At 42.2% G+C, this 16,830-nt stretch overlaps 1 protein-coding gene across 2 annotated transcripts in view; it reads left to right on the plus strand.

Annotated features, from left to right (window-relative positions):
• The first annotated feature begins 3,241 nt into the window (after positions 1-3,241).
• Positions 3,242-16,830, plus strand: part of LOC110525457 (spermatid perinuclear RNA-binding protein) — a 42,270-nt gene continuing 28,681 nt past the window's right edge. The window contains exons 1-3 of one of the 2 annotated variants that reach the window (XM_021605582.3): positions 3,242-3,465; positions 8,467-8,625; positions 14,957-15,195. In XM_021605582.3, the coding sequence (XP_021461257.3) occupies positions 8,623-8,625; positions 14,957-15,195 (242 nt within the window). In that variant the 5' untranslated portion in view covers positions 3,242-3,465; positions 8,467-8,622. The remainder of the gene's footprint in view (positions 3,466-8,466; positions 8,626-14,956; positions 15,196-16,830) is intronic. The other variant, XM_036979592.2, reaches the window with a different exon arrangement.

The raw sequence follows: 16,830 nt of genomic DNA on the forward strand, positions 1-16,830 counted from the left end.
CTGCAGTCATTTCCTCTTGACCTTGAATGCCCATGAATCAGCAGAGTAGTTGTGAACATGCAGCAGCCCATCAATTATTTATACCCAGATCTAATTCAGGACTTCATGTGGTTTTCCTTTGCTTTGGGGCCAGGATCCATCTCTCTTGGGGTTGAGTAAAGTAAAAAGAAACAAATCTGTATGACTGCTCCAGCTTGCTTCAGAGTAAACATGGAGGAAAAAGGGATTTTTTTGGAGGAATGTATTTTATTAGATTTGTTTTTTAAAAATCTCCAATTCACATAAAAATCTGTTTTAAATACTCAAGTTAATTCGAAACACTGAGATGACCTCAATTTACTGGGAACCGCGATATCATTCACATCCCCTCCCTTCCACATCAACATGCTTCCTCCTTCTGTATCACATATTACAGCTCTTAATGTTACATGTAATGTGCTCACTGGCCTGGTAGCACCCCCCCCCCCCCCCCCCCCTCTCCCAATGCAGTTGATGCCCTGTCACCACTCCAGTAGCAATCCCCTGTTGATTTAGCAGACTGCTCTGCTTTGTTCCCTCTCTCTGTCCTGATCCCCTGATAGGAACTCACAGCAGAGGTAAAGGCCAAGCTGCTGTGCAGGTATCTGGGAAGGAAAGACCAGGAGAAATTCTACAGTGGGTTGGATTGAAAAATAAATCAATAGGGTGACAGTGAAGGTGACACTGATAAAGAGAGAATGAGCGAAATGTTTGTGTCAGAGAGAAAAAACAGAATGGGGGTAGAGAGAGGGAGAGGAAGAGAGCGAGGCAGCAAGAAAGAGAGGCAGCGAGAGAGAGAGGAAGAGAGAGAGAGAGAGAGAGAGAGGGGGAGAGAGATGGGGGGAGAGAGGCAGAGGGAGGAATAAAGCTAGGCTAATCTCTAACATCTGGATGGGCTGTTCAGTGTTGTTGTTATTAGTTGTGTCACAGAGTTTCTAAACCCAGAGGCGCAACATAGCGAGACATCCGGGATCGCTTGCGAAGCAGACCAAATAGCAGGCCGGGGTTTGGGGTTTGAGAAGTCAATGAGAGAAGTGACGTCTAGTTCAACGTCTAGTTTTGATTTACATTTGGTTGAGTTGTCAACTAATGTGAATTCAATGTTAAATCAACAAAAGGTTTATGGATGACGTTTTTAAAATCCAATCAGTTTTCCACGTAGATTCAATGAAATGGAAACAATGTTGATTCATCCAGTTTTTGCAGTGATTTTTCTCAAAATCTAAAAGCACAACCAAGATTCAAACCAATGTCTTAAGTATAGAGTAAACATAACTTGATGCTGGATAATGAACAATGCCGAAATAGCCAAAACAAACTTCCAGAAGTAATCAAGGCACTCTCATGTACTGAATATTCTTCTTTCTTCAGTTTTAAAGCTAATTTTCTTGCAATTCTATACATTTTGCAATGTGTCTAATGTGTATTCATGTGATATGGGCTAAAAAACCTACCTAAAAAATGCTAGCTGACGAGCTAGTTGATCTGGACATTTCTGACAAGTTATGAATAGCTTTCTAAGGTGTGGAACGACTGACATGAAAAGACGAAAACTGATGATGCACTACCCAATTTCGAAATTGCACTTTGTGCATTCTACTCTTACAACTTTCAAGAGTAAGTTGAAAGCCGTTATGAGTTCACCCCTGCCGACCCGAACACCCCCTAGCCCCTAGTGCAGGCGACTGCCGACTGAATGTTCTACAAATCACCTTGCATCATAAATAACTCCTCAATAATATTTGTAAATCAGTCAATTTACCCATGATACATCACCCTTTTGATGATCTCGAACACGGCCAATGACATCACATGATTAGTTGGACTAGACACACGTTTCATACCTGTTTATACCTGAGTTTTAATTTATCTTTTGATATAGGAATATGTCATGTAAATTAACTACATACAGACAATAATTTTAAGCTACGATAAAGCCAGACAGTATCAGCCAGGTGTGTCTGCAGAAACACTCGGTGCTGGTGTGTGAACTCACACACTACAGGATAAGATGAAACACATTGCACTTCTATATACTTTCTTTTTCACCTCATTTTGTAAGTGTTGAAAATAGCTGTTCCTTGTCTACTATCCTACAGAACACCCAGATGGTCGTATACGGTTCCTATAATTGCAGTGTTTAGCATTGAAAGATTCAATCATAGGAGTTATTATTTTTCGGACATCGTTGTATCCACGCCACATTCCATAACCTGTAGATATGAAGGTCTGATGTGACTTGATTAATACCAGAGACACAACTACCTGGGTATCTAAGCACTGCAGTGTGTCCTGTCTATACGCATTGTCAAACCCCTGCATGTTTGCTGATCTTGCTCTGCAGTGCAATGGCTGTCTCACCTTGAGGTACACCTGCTGCTGTCTGACGCAGGTTGAGAACACTCCCTCCAGCCGAGCCTTCTGCTGATGGAGCTGAACCACAAGCAATCTCACAGCCTGAAACGAGACCGTTCTATAGCACAGTACAGTACTATCATATGAAACAAGATACTATTATAATATGACAATTGAAAACCATAACGTCTAGCACAGTGAATCAAACAGTCATGGGCATTCAGTGTATGAATGATCCGACACTGGAGATCAAGCAAAGAGCAAACTATTGATCTTGATGATATTGCAGGCTAAGAGTCAACATCACCAATGCCTGTGTGTGTGTGTGTGTGTGTGTCTGTGTGTCTGTGTGTTTGGAGGTGATGCACACAGGGCTTAAATTATCAGCTGTCAGAGTGAGGCCAATAACTCATTCTCATAATCAGAGTGTATGTGAAAGGAGTGTGCAAGAGACTCTCAGCTGAAACTATATACTAATGGATGTTATTTAACAAACTGTATAATTATGCATGTAACATGTCTATTATATCCACCCCTGACATTTTCCTACCATTGAGGTTTGACATTATGTCCTGGTCTTATTGTGCAGGGGTGGATGTAATTATTGTGCTGATTGACTTTGTTTTTAAGTAACACTGGTTAATTCCATGCCGTTTCTATAGGCCTAGCCAATGTTTTATTGGCTTGTTCGAGGTTGTGAATAATTCCCACTGTGAAATGTTGGGACAAAAAGCAAGCACCCACTACTTATTTTCAGTCATATTCATTCTCACGCAATCATATAGGCCTAGTCCAATTCTCCAAGGCATAATTTGCTTACCAAATGCAGTCATATGTCTTACGTTTTAGCGCTGAACAACCATAACGCGCGTGCGCAACTATTCCGCTCTTCGTTGCTGCCACGGTCAGTGAATGCGCCTGACACTGTTGTGACCAAGAAACAAGCGTGTGCTGTCGGGTGCTGAATCCACGCTGTCCCAAACCGAGATGAAAACGGAGTTGGTTGCGCAAACACGAAGTCCTACCAGTAAAAAGCTACCATTGAAATATTTGGGATGTGTTGCCTTGGTTTGGTTCAAGAACTGTAACTATGTAAGTATTTACTCAATGCCAAATTTTGCTTGAAATAGCGCAGGCAAGGATGCATATCCTGCTGCACTGTTGGTCAGCGGTGCTGCTAGCAACTTAACAAGGCAGCATGCAAATTCCCGAACGTTCTCTGAACGTGATAGGTGGCTACTTGTTATTTCCCCCTTTATATGACATGCACTCTTCTGGATGTTTTTATTTTCCAGTGACTTTCAGTGATCTAATCATTGATGTCTGTCAAGGTAGGAAGGCATGCCATTTGGCTAGCTAGTTAACGTAATTTCACAATTCAAAAGGATTGTCAGAAACCAATTGAAAAGAGGACGAAATTAACTTATGTTGGTTCGAGTTTTTGTATATTTATATTTTCACTTGCGGTTGTTTGATGTATAAGTACACCTGTCATATCATGCAACTTATCTCAATTTACTCCTAAAAGTTGTAATAGTAGAATGCACAAGGTACACTTTATTCTTGTCATTGCAGACCTTAGAGAGCTATTTATAACTTGTCAGAAATGTACAGATCAACTTGCCCATGTGTGCAAAATGTTGCTCTGTTTTTTTTTTGTCCATAGATGTTGCTGTAATGTTTGTCCCTCAAATAACACATGAACACACATAAGACATGGCAAAACGGCAACATTTTATCTGCACCCCATGACAAAATGTGTAGAATTGCATGAAATGAGCTTTAAACCTGCAAAATGTTCTCTCCGCCAACAAGATGAGTGAACAGTTTTTGTCATGAACAGTGCTTGTGCCCATTGAAATAGAAGTGGTGTGTGTGTGCAAAAGGGAGGGAGGGGGGGATGCGGAATGTTCCCCAATGCTGGAAGGGGGCCCTGAGTGAAAAAGTTTGGGAACCCCTGCTGTACAAGACTGTAGACTTGGGCGATATGGATGAATTTTTTATTTAATTTTTAAATGACACTTTTAAACCACAGCTACTACAAGTTTGATTGTAGCCATTAACAATCACCATTATTAGTAAACCTAAGGAACGATATCAGCAAAATGCCTGCGATAAGTGTTCGTTATGGTCGGTGTCGATAATGTTTATTTTATCGCCCCACCTTTACTGCAGAGTAAGCAGCAGAGTGCACAGACTAGCAGGTACTGGTCCTTGCCTATAGAATGGAAACGGTAACCTGAGCCTAATTTCCTCAGGCTCCCTGGCCCAGTCAAGCTAAACTAAACGGGCATAGAGTGCACGGCTTGTAAATGAGAAGTGTGTGAGTGACATTTAGTTTTGCAATTAGTGTTATGCGTCTTGTTTATACAGAGTACACCACTGTTTTCTCAACCACACGTCTAACAGTGAGGCTACTGTCAACAGTACCGTGGTGGTGATGCAGTTTTTGCTTGCCAGTCTTTTTGGGTGTTACTTTTTCAGTAATAGGAGAAGCCATACTATAACCAGCAGATATGTCATTGAAGAGCAGGATAGAAAGGTTGAAAGGAAGAGTCCAGTAATGGACACCTCGGACTCGTAATATGACCACTTTGAAATTGATTAATTGCATTCCATTGATCAATGGTACATCTACAATGACCACTAAACCATCTCAATGATCCTGTTTTATCTTCAATCCTTTTCGTAATACATGATGGGTTGTCTGTTTGTGGGTGTGCATAGTTATACATTTTGAAAGCACCCAAATTCCCTGCTATCAACATATTCCAGTGTTCCATGCCCAAGGCTCCGCAGCTCAGAAGGGGATGTTTTGGAATTCAGTCGCTTCATAGCCCAACTGTTAAACTGAAACCATATCTGCCTCAACTAAGTGTTGGCAGTCATCAAGGCCTAATGGATGGAATGTTCTCTCTCTGACTTGATGGGTAAGATGTCTTAAGATATTATTGCTGAATTGCTGTTTTTTTTTAATCTCCTCTTACACACGTATGCGCACACACAATCTTTGAAGATTATTGTTGGCTTATTGCTGGGTGGCTGAATCCCAGACATCAAAGACAGTATCCCATAATGACTAATAAAATGCTGATCACCAGAGGTGTGCTCTTATAGACATGCCCCCCCCTCCCTTTCTACTCTCCACACACAGGGAGCAGGATGCCTGAAACAAGTGTATATGGTGTGGAATAGCGAAGTCTTACTTAGAACACTCATTTGGCCTTGTCTGAAATATGTGCTTTACCCAACGAGACGGCAGAATTGAATGACCTCGGGGCTTCTTTCTTCCTCAACTATTTAATGTGCTATGAAAAATGAAAACAGTTTGAGCGTGTGTGGGCAGATTATTCTCTACTGCACCTGTAAGAGGTTTGCAATGCATTATCATGCTCAGGTTGTAGCTACACTACTAGCCAGTAGCCACATAGTTGACCAAATTCCCAAATTAAGTTCCATATAAAGGCTAGAACTCGATTTGCCTCTTGTTACTGTCACAATGGTAGGCCTGGTTTGGAGCAGGTGTGTGAATAAATAGGCCTACCTGAGGTGATGTCAAACCTCAGATAAACACCAGCTAGTTACTCCTCGACAGACTCTTTCCTTTGTTATCCTCACATGTCTTCTTCAGCACTTTAATGTACTGCTCATGAAGTCTGCCTCTAACTGTTTTCAGCATCACTGATAGAGGCTTTTTTACTGACTGTTTTACTGGCACTGAAATATTCATGCCAGAGTTTTTGAACAGGCACAACGTTCTCCTCTTTCACTGTGTTTTGAACAAGCACCAAGAGGCTCTCCTCTTTCTGACACATTTAGCTCTCCCTTCAGCTCTCCCATGGAGGACTTTCTAGGTCCCTTGGGGTAGTCACTGACTTGCTGGTTGCTGCAGGCTAGTCAGTTGAAGGTTTGGTGGTGACAGTGGTTGAGTCTTTTACCTCGACACCAGTTAAGTGGTAAAGCTATGTGAGCAGTGGTTTAAACTTTAGACACGCACACGTAATCCAGAGTTGTTGTAAAGATATCCCCCCCAAGGTTGGCCTGCTGCTTGTCCAATGGACTTGGTGAATAATAGTCTCACGGATGGTGAATCTGAAGCTCTGAATCTGAAGCTCTGAATTGGCTTCTATCTCGAGGTCTACAAGCCTATATGTAAGCTGTCCTGATTGTGTCCACTTGATCTGCATGAAAGTTGTGTTTTGGGCACAGATTCATCTATGGTAGTCTTGTCCATTTTGGCCTACTTGCACCGTTTGCTGCCTGTTTGCTCTCTGTCCTCCCCAGTACCGCCAATGTGGCTCTGTCTGATGAGGTGTAGTGGATGGGACTGTGATTGCTGCTGTTCAGTGCTCACTCATGCATGGGAACATGATGTTTCCATTACCTGGGAAATAGACAATGATAGCTCTCAGGTCAGGACAGGGGTACTCTGCTGCAGCTCCTATAGACTCATAGACCCAAACCCAACCTGTGTGAATAGGAAATCAGCTAGGCCTGAAACGAGGACACGAGCGCGCGCACACGAACATGCATACACACGCCCTTTCTGAGCTGCTTTTAGGAACAGACTTTGATAAGAGCATTGTACGTGTGCTGTAGGCATACAGCACATCGCACTGTTTTCTCATAGATCCATTAATGTATTAACGAAGGCATAATCCTAAATATAAAATGTGTTTTCCTTTTAAGCCGGACATTTCATAACAGATGCAGTTGTTTGTGCAGTCCCCATCAGGGATGTGTTGCCCAGTCTGACACAGCGGGACTCTATAAATACGCTTTTGAGAACAGATGAAACAGTTGAGGGAACCACAACATCTTCTAGGCCAGTTGTTTCATTCAAATGAACATGCAAGTTAAGTTACATTACTATAAGAATAGACAAAACTGTCCTCATGTAGCCTGTAAGTGAGTGGACTGGAGAGTCCTTGGGCAGATGGTTTGGCCTTTTGAGAAGGAGACCTCCTGTGTCACTATCAAGACACTTTAGACTACTTTATCAATCCCGTTGAATAAGAGCAGTTGTTAGCGAACCAAAATGGAGAGCTCTATGCCTTGCCCGCTGCTCAAATTGTGTACCACTTAGCCTAATCTGTTTTTTTTTTTAAAGCAGCCAGCTGTGCCTCTGTTACATAAGGGCCAATTTCGCAGACAGATTAAAGCTTCCCCCCTGGACTAAATTGCACTAAGTTACTTTAAAATGGTTGGTTTCAGGAACATGGATTAGGACTTTGTGTACTCTTAAGTCCCGGAATTTGACTCGTCCGCTAGTGCATATTTGACACTTAAATATATATATTTTTTGTCCAGTTATTTATGATCTGACTCCAGGACTGTGGGATCCAAGGTTAGTTATGGAATTGGCGTAAGTCATAACTTTGAAATCATGTTAACAATGTGATTTACTAAGTGAGAAGTTGACATTGTCATACATCAAATGTTGAGCGACGCACCATTTGAAGTGGATAGGCTAAATAGGCCTTATTCAGTGAGCGCTCATCTGTCCTGGCCAGTAACATGGTGCAGACAGAATGTCATTTGGAAGAAGTCCTCTGCCAACATAAAATCCCAGCTCATAAAGTCTACTGCAGTGAAAATGACCTAAATAAACACAACCCCAAAATAAACCTCCCTGGGTTCACATAACCTTCCCCGAATAGAGGACAGGAAGGGGAAGTGCAGACAAACCACTTCTCTAAAAGTTGGAAATGAGGCTACCTGAGCAGTGCCATCCTGGGTTTTAGATTTCAAGATCCTACACCGTTTGCTACCCTGGATCGGAGTACCCCTCTGACGATTTGTAAAACGCAAACACATTCTAACTGTTCTGATTGGTCCCAGAAACCGATGGATTGTGCCAGAGACAGAACACACGTGGGTAAAGAGCCGTTTTGAAAATTCGGCATTGGGTAGAGATTATCTAATCGCTAACTACTTTTTTTTTGTACAATACTCCTCATTTTGACATCACAACAACTAACTTCAGTGATTGCGGTCTCAGACTGAAGTATGTAGCAAACAACACAGCAGTGGAAGAATTCCATTTGTCGTCAGGCAATACAGTGTGCTAATGCCTATCATTGTATCCCACAGCTTTTTCCACAGCTGTGCTGATTTACCTGTATCTCGAGCTAGCTGAAGGGTCAGAGTTGACTGCATGAGGAGGCAGAGTTAAGGGAACCTGGTCCTGACCTGGACCCCAACCAGTCACACTTCTAGACCAGAGGTCTGTGGTCCTCTCCTCTAGAGATGGTGAGTGTTCTGTGTGTGTCTGAGGAGGCTGGTGGGAGGAGCTATAGGTGGACAACTCATAATGGCTGGAATGGATTCAATGGAATGGTACCAAACACATGGAAACAACGTGTTTGACTCCGTTCCATTGAATCCATTCCAGCCATTACAATGTGTCCGTCCTCCTATAGCTCCTCCCATCAGCCTCTGGTGTGCCTGTCTGAGTGCGAGGATGTCTGTCTGAGGTGGCTATCTTTGTCTGTGGCTATAATGTATTTTGGGTGTGACGGTCTGTGTGTATGTTTCTGTATGTCAGTTCTTACATAAAGACAGGTTGTTTGAGAGGAGAGAGAAAGAGTCAGAGGTGATGTGTAATGTATTTGTTTTGGTTGTTGATGTGCACCCCTCTCTCTGATGTAGAGGTGTGATTTTCCCTGCAGTGTTAATTTCACTTTAATGAAATTTAACGAGGCGATAATTCCACGTGAGACTAATGGACATTCAAGTAGACATGAAACTCTCATCTGTTTTGTCCAATCATGCATCCCTGTGCAGAATATATCATGCAATCCTCTCATTGACTGATAACATCTTTCTGTTTCACAGGATTTTTGCGTTGATCCGGCTCTCCCACACGCACACAGCTCCCGGACACTTCGGTCTCGGTCTCTTTTGAACTGATTCTTTTGAATTGCCTGCACAGTCAGGACAGTTCAATTGTAACAAACTAACCTCAATTAGAAACGATCATTTATTGGAATGTCTTTGCTTTCATATATGCCACTTTTGCTCTGATCACATCGAAGCTCTATTTTGCCATGTGCGCTGTCATTTATCTGCGTGTTGCCTTTTCTGATTGGAAAAACAAATGTTTTTCGCTGAAATATTAGGAGTACAGTAATACTTCTGGCTTTGGAAGGCTCATATTCTCCCCTTTAAAAGGAAATCAATGTTATTTACACCCCTCCGACAGTTATTATGTAGAGAAAATCAGAGCTAAATCCTATAGCCTGTGGTTAATTTTGGCTGGCATTGGTTACAATGTTGTCAGTTAAGGAATATGAGGCAATAATAGGCTGAGTGTGCACATGATGCAAGTAAGAGGTAAATCTAAATTGTTTAATGGGGAAAAAAATGCACTGACTAAAACTAGATGGTAAATAACTAAAACAAAGAATGAAATTACTGAAGTGACTAAGACCAAAGTATATTTTAAGACTTAAACTAAGAATAAAACTGAATCTAAAATAGCTGCTAAAAGTAGCCCTTTACACCTTTGAAAATTGGAGATTTGGGTACTGATAAGCACCTCAATAGTAACGCATTAGCTGTACCGGAATATTATATAAATGACGTCAGCGCTCAGGCTGTGCTCTTCACAGCTCTGTATGGGTTTTGACTGACAGCCGTTCTGAAATTGAGCACCACACACGATAAGAAGTTGCCCCCATCTCTCCCGCTAATTCGGCAACTTTTGCAAAACAAATTGTCTGAGTGATCAAAATGCTGTAAATTTAAGAGGACTTGATATATTTTGAAAGATGATACGTTGAGGATTATAATAAATACCTGCTTTGATGTCATACAGGGCCTTCAGAAAGTTTTCATATCCCTTGACCTATTCCACATTTTGTTACAGCCTGAATTCAAAATCAATTATATTTATTTTTCTTCTTATCAATCTACATTCAATACCCCATAACAACAAAGTGGGGAAAAAAATGTGGGACATTTTGGCAAATGTATTAAATGAAATACAGAAATATCTCATTTACATAAGTATTCACACCCCTGAGTCACTACATGTTAGAATCAATCTTTCTAAGTAAGTCCTTTTAAGAGCTTTCCACATCTGCATTGTGCAACATTTGCCCATTTTATTATTTTCAAAATTCTTCAATCTCTCTCATTTGGTTGTTGATCATTGCTAGATAACCATGCTCCATCCCCAGTCCTTTATGATTACAAGCAAACCCATAACATGACAGTCACCACTATGGTTGAAAATATGAGGAGTGGTACTTAGTAATGTGTTGTATTGGAATTACTCCAAACATGACACCTTTGTATTCAGGACAAAAAAGTGAATTTGCTTTGCCACACGTTTTGCATTATTACTTTAGTTCCTTGATGCATGTTTTGAAATATATATTTTTTTATTCTGTCTGCGTTTCCTTTTCACTCTGTCAATTAGGTTAGCATTGTGGAGTAACTACAATGTTGATCCATTCTCAGTTTTTTCCTAACACAGCTATTTAAACTTGAACTGTTTTAAAGTCCCCATTGGCCTCATGGTGAAATAAATCTCTGATCGGTTTCCTTCCTCTCCGGCAACTCAGCAACTGAGTTAGGAAGGAAGCCTGTATCTTTGTAGTGACTGGATGTATTGATACATGATCCATAGTGTAATGAATTACTTCACGCTCTGAGGTATTCAATGTCTGCTTGTCAATTTTTACCCATCTACCAATAGGTGCCCTTTGCGAGGCATTGGAAAACCTCACTGTTTTTTGTGGTTGAATCTGTGTTTGAAATTCAGTGGTTGACTGAGGGACCTTACAGATAGATAATTGTATGTGTGGGGTACAGAGATGATGTAGTAATTCAAAAATCATGCCAAATATTATTATTGCACACACAGTGAGTCCATTCAACTTATTATTTGACTTGTTAAGCACATTTTTTCTCCTGAACTTATTTAGGCTTGCCATAACAAACGGTTGAATACTTATTCACTCAAGACTTTTCAGCTTTCCATTTCTTATTAATTTGCTAAAATGTTGCAAAATATAATTCCTCTAACATTGTGTGGTATTGTGTGTGTGTGTGTGTGTAGGCCATTGATATAAAAAAGAAGCAATTTATTCCATGTTAAATTCAGGCTGTAACACAACAAAATGTGGAAAATGTCAAGGGGTGTGAATACTTTCTGAAGCAAGCCAGAGAGTCCAAATGTGCACTTCAGATTTCCATATAAAACTCATGTCATATACAGTGTCAACGTTTATGTTCACTATGTTTGATGTACAGTTATAAGATGACATGGCGCCACACCTTGGGTTGTTCTGAATACAATGTTTTGTCTATTGTGAAGAAAACTTGCCACAGAAAACACACACCTGAATGCACTTATGACTCCTTTCTATTTGCACCAGAATTACAATCTGTTAGTCAGAATTGCCTTGTTAAAGTCTAACACAGTAAGATTTTATAACTTCGCTGGTCAGAACAAGCTTTCAAATGATGCCCACCTGACCCAGATTGCGATTTATAATGGGCCATTTTTGGATTGCTTTAACAACAGTAATTGTGTAATTACGGCGATGTAGGGTTCTGTTCCAAACAAAACAACTAAAAGTATGTTTGCTCTAGTTCCTCAACGGCACAGCTAGGAGAGCTCAAAAAAAGTTGAAGACTCTTCTTTGAGTCATAAATGTGCATTGCAATTACATAGGAACTGTGCACACTTTAGAGAGGTGTGTGGCCACTTGGAGACACCAGTTAGTCTTCTTACTCAGTTTTTTTTTGTTGTCATATGTTACACCTACAGTACCCCACATTTTCCAGGAATATTCTCATCTTACTTAGGGATGTGCATCTTTCCCTTTCAAGACAATTCGATGCATGGACTCTGATACGATAAAGAAACTATACGTTGTAGTTTGAAACAATTCGGGGGGTGGGGGGGGGGCAGCAATATGTCATCTGTTTTTTGTCCCCCCACTTTGGTTCTGAATTTACTAGCACCCACTAATTAACTTGTAATTTTTGCAGATTAAGTGTTTGGGCTAGTAATGTATCCATTTTTATTGTTTACAAATTAGCTATGACATAGCCAATGAAAAATATATATACATACAGTGCATTTGGAAAGCATTTCCACATTTTGTTACGTTACAGCCTTATTCTACAATGGATAGTGTTTTAAAGTCTTCATAAATATACACACTGCCCCATAATGACAAAGCTAAAACAGGTTTTTAGAAAATGTTGCAAATGTTAAAAATATATATAAAAAAAAAAACGGATACCTTATTTACATAAGTATTCAGACACTTTGCTATGAGACTCGAAATTGAGCTCAGGTGCATCCTGTTTCCACTGATCATCCTTGATCTTTCAACAACTTGATTGGACTCCACCTGTGGTAAATTAAATTGATTGGACATGATTTGGAAAGGAGCACACACCTGTCTATATAAGGTGTCACAGTTGACAGTGCATGTCAGAGCAAAAACCAAGCCATGAGGTCGAAGGAATTGTCCGTAGAGCTCTGAGACAGGATTGTGTTGAGGCACAGATCTGGGGAAGGGTACCAAAAAATGTCTGCAGCATTGAAGGTCCCCAAAAACAGTAGCTTCTATCATTCTTAAATGGAAGAACTTTGGAAGCACCAAGACTCTTTCTAGAGCTGGCCGCCCTGCCAAACTGAGCAATTGGGAGATAAGGGCCTTAGTCAAGGGAGGTAACCAAGAACCCGATGGCCACTCTGACAGAGCTCCAGAGTTCCTCTGTGGTTGTCTTTCTGGAAGGTTCTCCCATCTCTGCAGCATTCCACAATCAGGCCTTTATGGTTTAATACATGGATCCTGGACTTCCTGATGGGCCGCCCCCAAGTGGTAAGGGCAGGTAACAACACGGGGGCCCCTCGGTGTGTGCTAAGTCCCCTTCTGTACACCCTGTTCACTCATGACTGCACGGCCAGGCACGACTCCAACACCATCATTAAGTTTGCTGATGACAACAGTGGTAGGCCTGATCACCGATAACGATGGGACAGCCTATAGGGAGGAGGTTAGAGACCTGACCTTGTGGTGCAAGGACAACAACCTCTCCCTCAACGTGATCAAGACAAAGGAGATGATTGTGGACTACAGGAAAAGGAGGACCGAGCACACCCCCATTCTCATCGACGGGGCTGGAGTGGAGCAGGTTGAGAGCTTCAAGTTCCTTGGTGTCCACAACACCAACAAACTATCATGGTCCAAATACACCAAGACATTTGTGAAGAGGGCATGACAAAGCCTATTTCCCCTCAGGAGATTGAAAAGATTTGGCATGGGTCCTGAGATACTCAATGTTTTAAAGCTGCACCATCGAGAGAATCCTGACGGGTTGCATCACTGCCTGGTATGGAAACTGCTCGGCCTCCGACCGCAAGGCACTGCAGAGGGTAGTGCGTACGGCCCATTACATCACCGGGGCCAAGCTTCCTACCATCCAGGACCTCTATACCAGGCGGTGTCTGAGGAAGGCCCTAAAAATTGCCAGCGACGCAGATGTACAAGATCAGGAACAGGCCACCTACCTCACATGGGTCAGGAAGCAGGGCACATTTGGACTAGGCTACAAATATTCCCTGGGGTGGTTCGGCATGAAAAATGATTTGTAGATCAATGACTGTCAACACAGCACAACATTGAAGGAGAGGAAGCATCAGTTGTCCCATAACACAGGGTATTTTCGGAAGGTAGAACGTAATAATAAAAATGTATGTGTGTATATATGTGTATGTGTGAATCGGCGATTCGTAACGTTTTAATCGATTTTCTGACCAATGCATGCTACATTTGGATCCGTTTGGGCTCCGCGGAATGTTGCAGTCAACTTTGAATCGGGGACCGATACGTGTTAAGTGAATTGTTACACCCCTAATGTTACTATGTATCCACCAGTATTTTGTTATCAACAAATGCGGCAAAGTACAGTAAAATGAACAGTAATATTTGAATTCAGTCTTGCCACATGAACTATTGTCCTCAAATTTGGTCTAATAATTGTCCCATAATCACCAAACTCTTCCCTTTCAATTGCTACCATGATTATGCATATGCTTTTCATATTTGTTCTGTAAGAATATAATTTAGACCTTTCTCTATAAGCCAACTCTCATGAGTGTAAAGCGTTAACACTGATGCAGACAGGCAGTTCAATGTATGTTTCCCATGCCACTAAAGCCCATTAACATTGAATAGAGAGGGGGAGAGGAATAGAGAGACTGACCTTGGACTCAGCTCCACATGGTGCTCTCTCTACTGTGTACAGTTAGGCTTGCAAATCGGCACACATTAGCTGATGCAGCTCATTTCTAGGCAAGCACGCTATCCCTACGAATATCTCGTAATGTTAATATTGTATTGAGCAACATTGGCTTTGTAAGTAGGACAAATGGAAATATGCTGCAGCACCTGTTGCTAGGAGGTGTTACTGTCAAGTATATGCAGTGTAAGATTGCTTGTCTGGCTCAGCAAACAAACACCTAACTGTAATTGGCAAAGTCATTTGGAGTTTTTCTTCAGACTTTTTTACAAAGGATCATGTTCTCAATTACTTTGTTCTTTCTTCCTCTCAGAGGTCCATCCGATTGTTTGCCAATGATGACCGCCACGTCATGGCAAAGCACGCCAACATCTACCCTTCGCCAGAGGAGCTGGAGGCTGTCCAGAAGCTGGTGTCCACCGTGGAATGTGCCCTCAAGCAGGTATCAGACTGGATGGACAACCTCAACGCCTCCCAAAGCAAGGTCCCGACCCCCACCACCAGCGACCCCAAGGATGTTGAAGACTCTACCGGCAGCCGCAGCACCACAAAGTGAGTCTTCTTCTCCCATGTTGCAAAAGCTTGAGACACTCTACATCACATATGTCAGAGTCAAGGCCCGCGGGCCACATCCGGCCCGCAAGAAGGTTTTTTACGGCCCCTGGGATGATCTTGATTTATTATTAGAACCGGCCCGCAGCAAGCCGGCAGCCCGCAGATCTTTTACACGCACCAATACTACATTTCCCACAATGCAAAGGTGACGCACCGAGCAGTAGGCTGCTTCATTTCAATATTTATTGGCACAGCAGTCGTCAGCATCACAGTAAAATTAACTTTCAGATACCCATCAAAAATGGCAAAACGGAAGGTGGATACTGAGAACCGGGGGTTTCAAACAAGGTGGGAGTCGGAGTATATGTTCACGAAGGTAGCTGGAAAACCTGTGTGTCTTCTGTGTGGAGAAAGTGTGGCGGTACTGAAAGAGTATAATCTGAGACGACATTATGAAACGAAACACGCGGACAGACACGCGGACGCAACTGTCAAGGCCAGTTTTATTTTGGCAGAAGAGATCGCTAAATCAGCCCGGCCATTTACGGAGGGGGATTTCATCAAAAACTGCATGATTAAAGTTTGTGACGAAGTTTGCCCAGAAAAAAGGCAACTCTTTTTAAATGTGAGTCTGAGCAGAAACACCATTGCCGAGAGAGTAGACCAGTTGTCCATCAATCTAAAAGAGCAGCTTGTGAAAAAGGGAAAAGATTTTATTGCATATTCCTTGGCTGTGGATGAGAGCACCGACATTTCTGACATTGCCCAGTTGTCAATTTTCATCCGCGGAGTGGACTCCAACCTAAGCGTGACAGAGGAGTTTTTGGCTTTACGTCCTATGCATGGCACAACTACGGGGCATGATTTGTATGAAGAGGTGTCAAGATGTGTAAATGAGATGGAGCTGCCTTGGGAAAAACTCGTGGGTTTGACAACCGACGGAGCACCTGCGATGTGTGGACACAGGAGCGGACTGGTGGCGAAGATACGGGAAAAGATGCAAGAGGAAAACGCGACAGGTGAGCTGACAGCTTATCATTGTATCATACACCAGGAAGCGTTGTGCGGTAAAGCCTTGAAAATGGAGCATGTAATGAGCATCATCACGCGCACAGTTAACTTTATCAGAGCCAAAGGTTTGAATCACCGCCAGTTCAAGGCATTTCTGACGGAGTTAGAAACGGAGCATGGTGATTTGCCTTATCACACAGAGGTGCGATGGCTAAGCCAGGGAAAGGTGCTTCAAAGATGTTTCGAGCTTCGTGAGGAGATTTGTCTGTTCTTGGACAGCAAAGGGAAAGACACAACACAACTCCGAGACGAAATGTTTCTGTGTGAAATGGCTTTTCTGTGTGACATTACGAGTCATCTGAATGCAATAAACTTGCAGCTGCAGGGTCGGGATCGTGTCATCTCTGATATGTACAGTACAGTGAAGGCATTTAAAACCAAACTGACTCTGTGGGAGACGCAGATGCGGAAAGAAAATTTGAGCCACTTTCCCAGCTGCCAGACCATGAAAGAGAAGCTCTCTACCAGTGCGTTCCCGAGCACACAGTTGGCTGATAAAATAGGTATGCTTGCCGCTGACTTTCGACGCCGATTTGCTGACTTTGAAGCACAAAAAAGCAG

The sequence above is a fragment of the Oncorhynchus mykiss genome, chromosome 6, assembly GCF_057628025.1.
Source record: "Oncorhynchus mykiss isolate SJ-2025 chromosome 6, ASM5762802v1, whole genome shotgun sequence".
Lineage (NCBI taxonomy): Eukaryota > Metazoa > Chordata > Actinopteri > Salmoniformes > Salmonidae > Oncorhynchus > Oncorhynchus mykiss.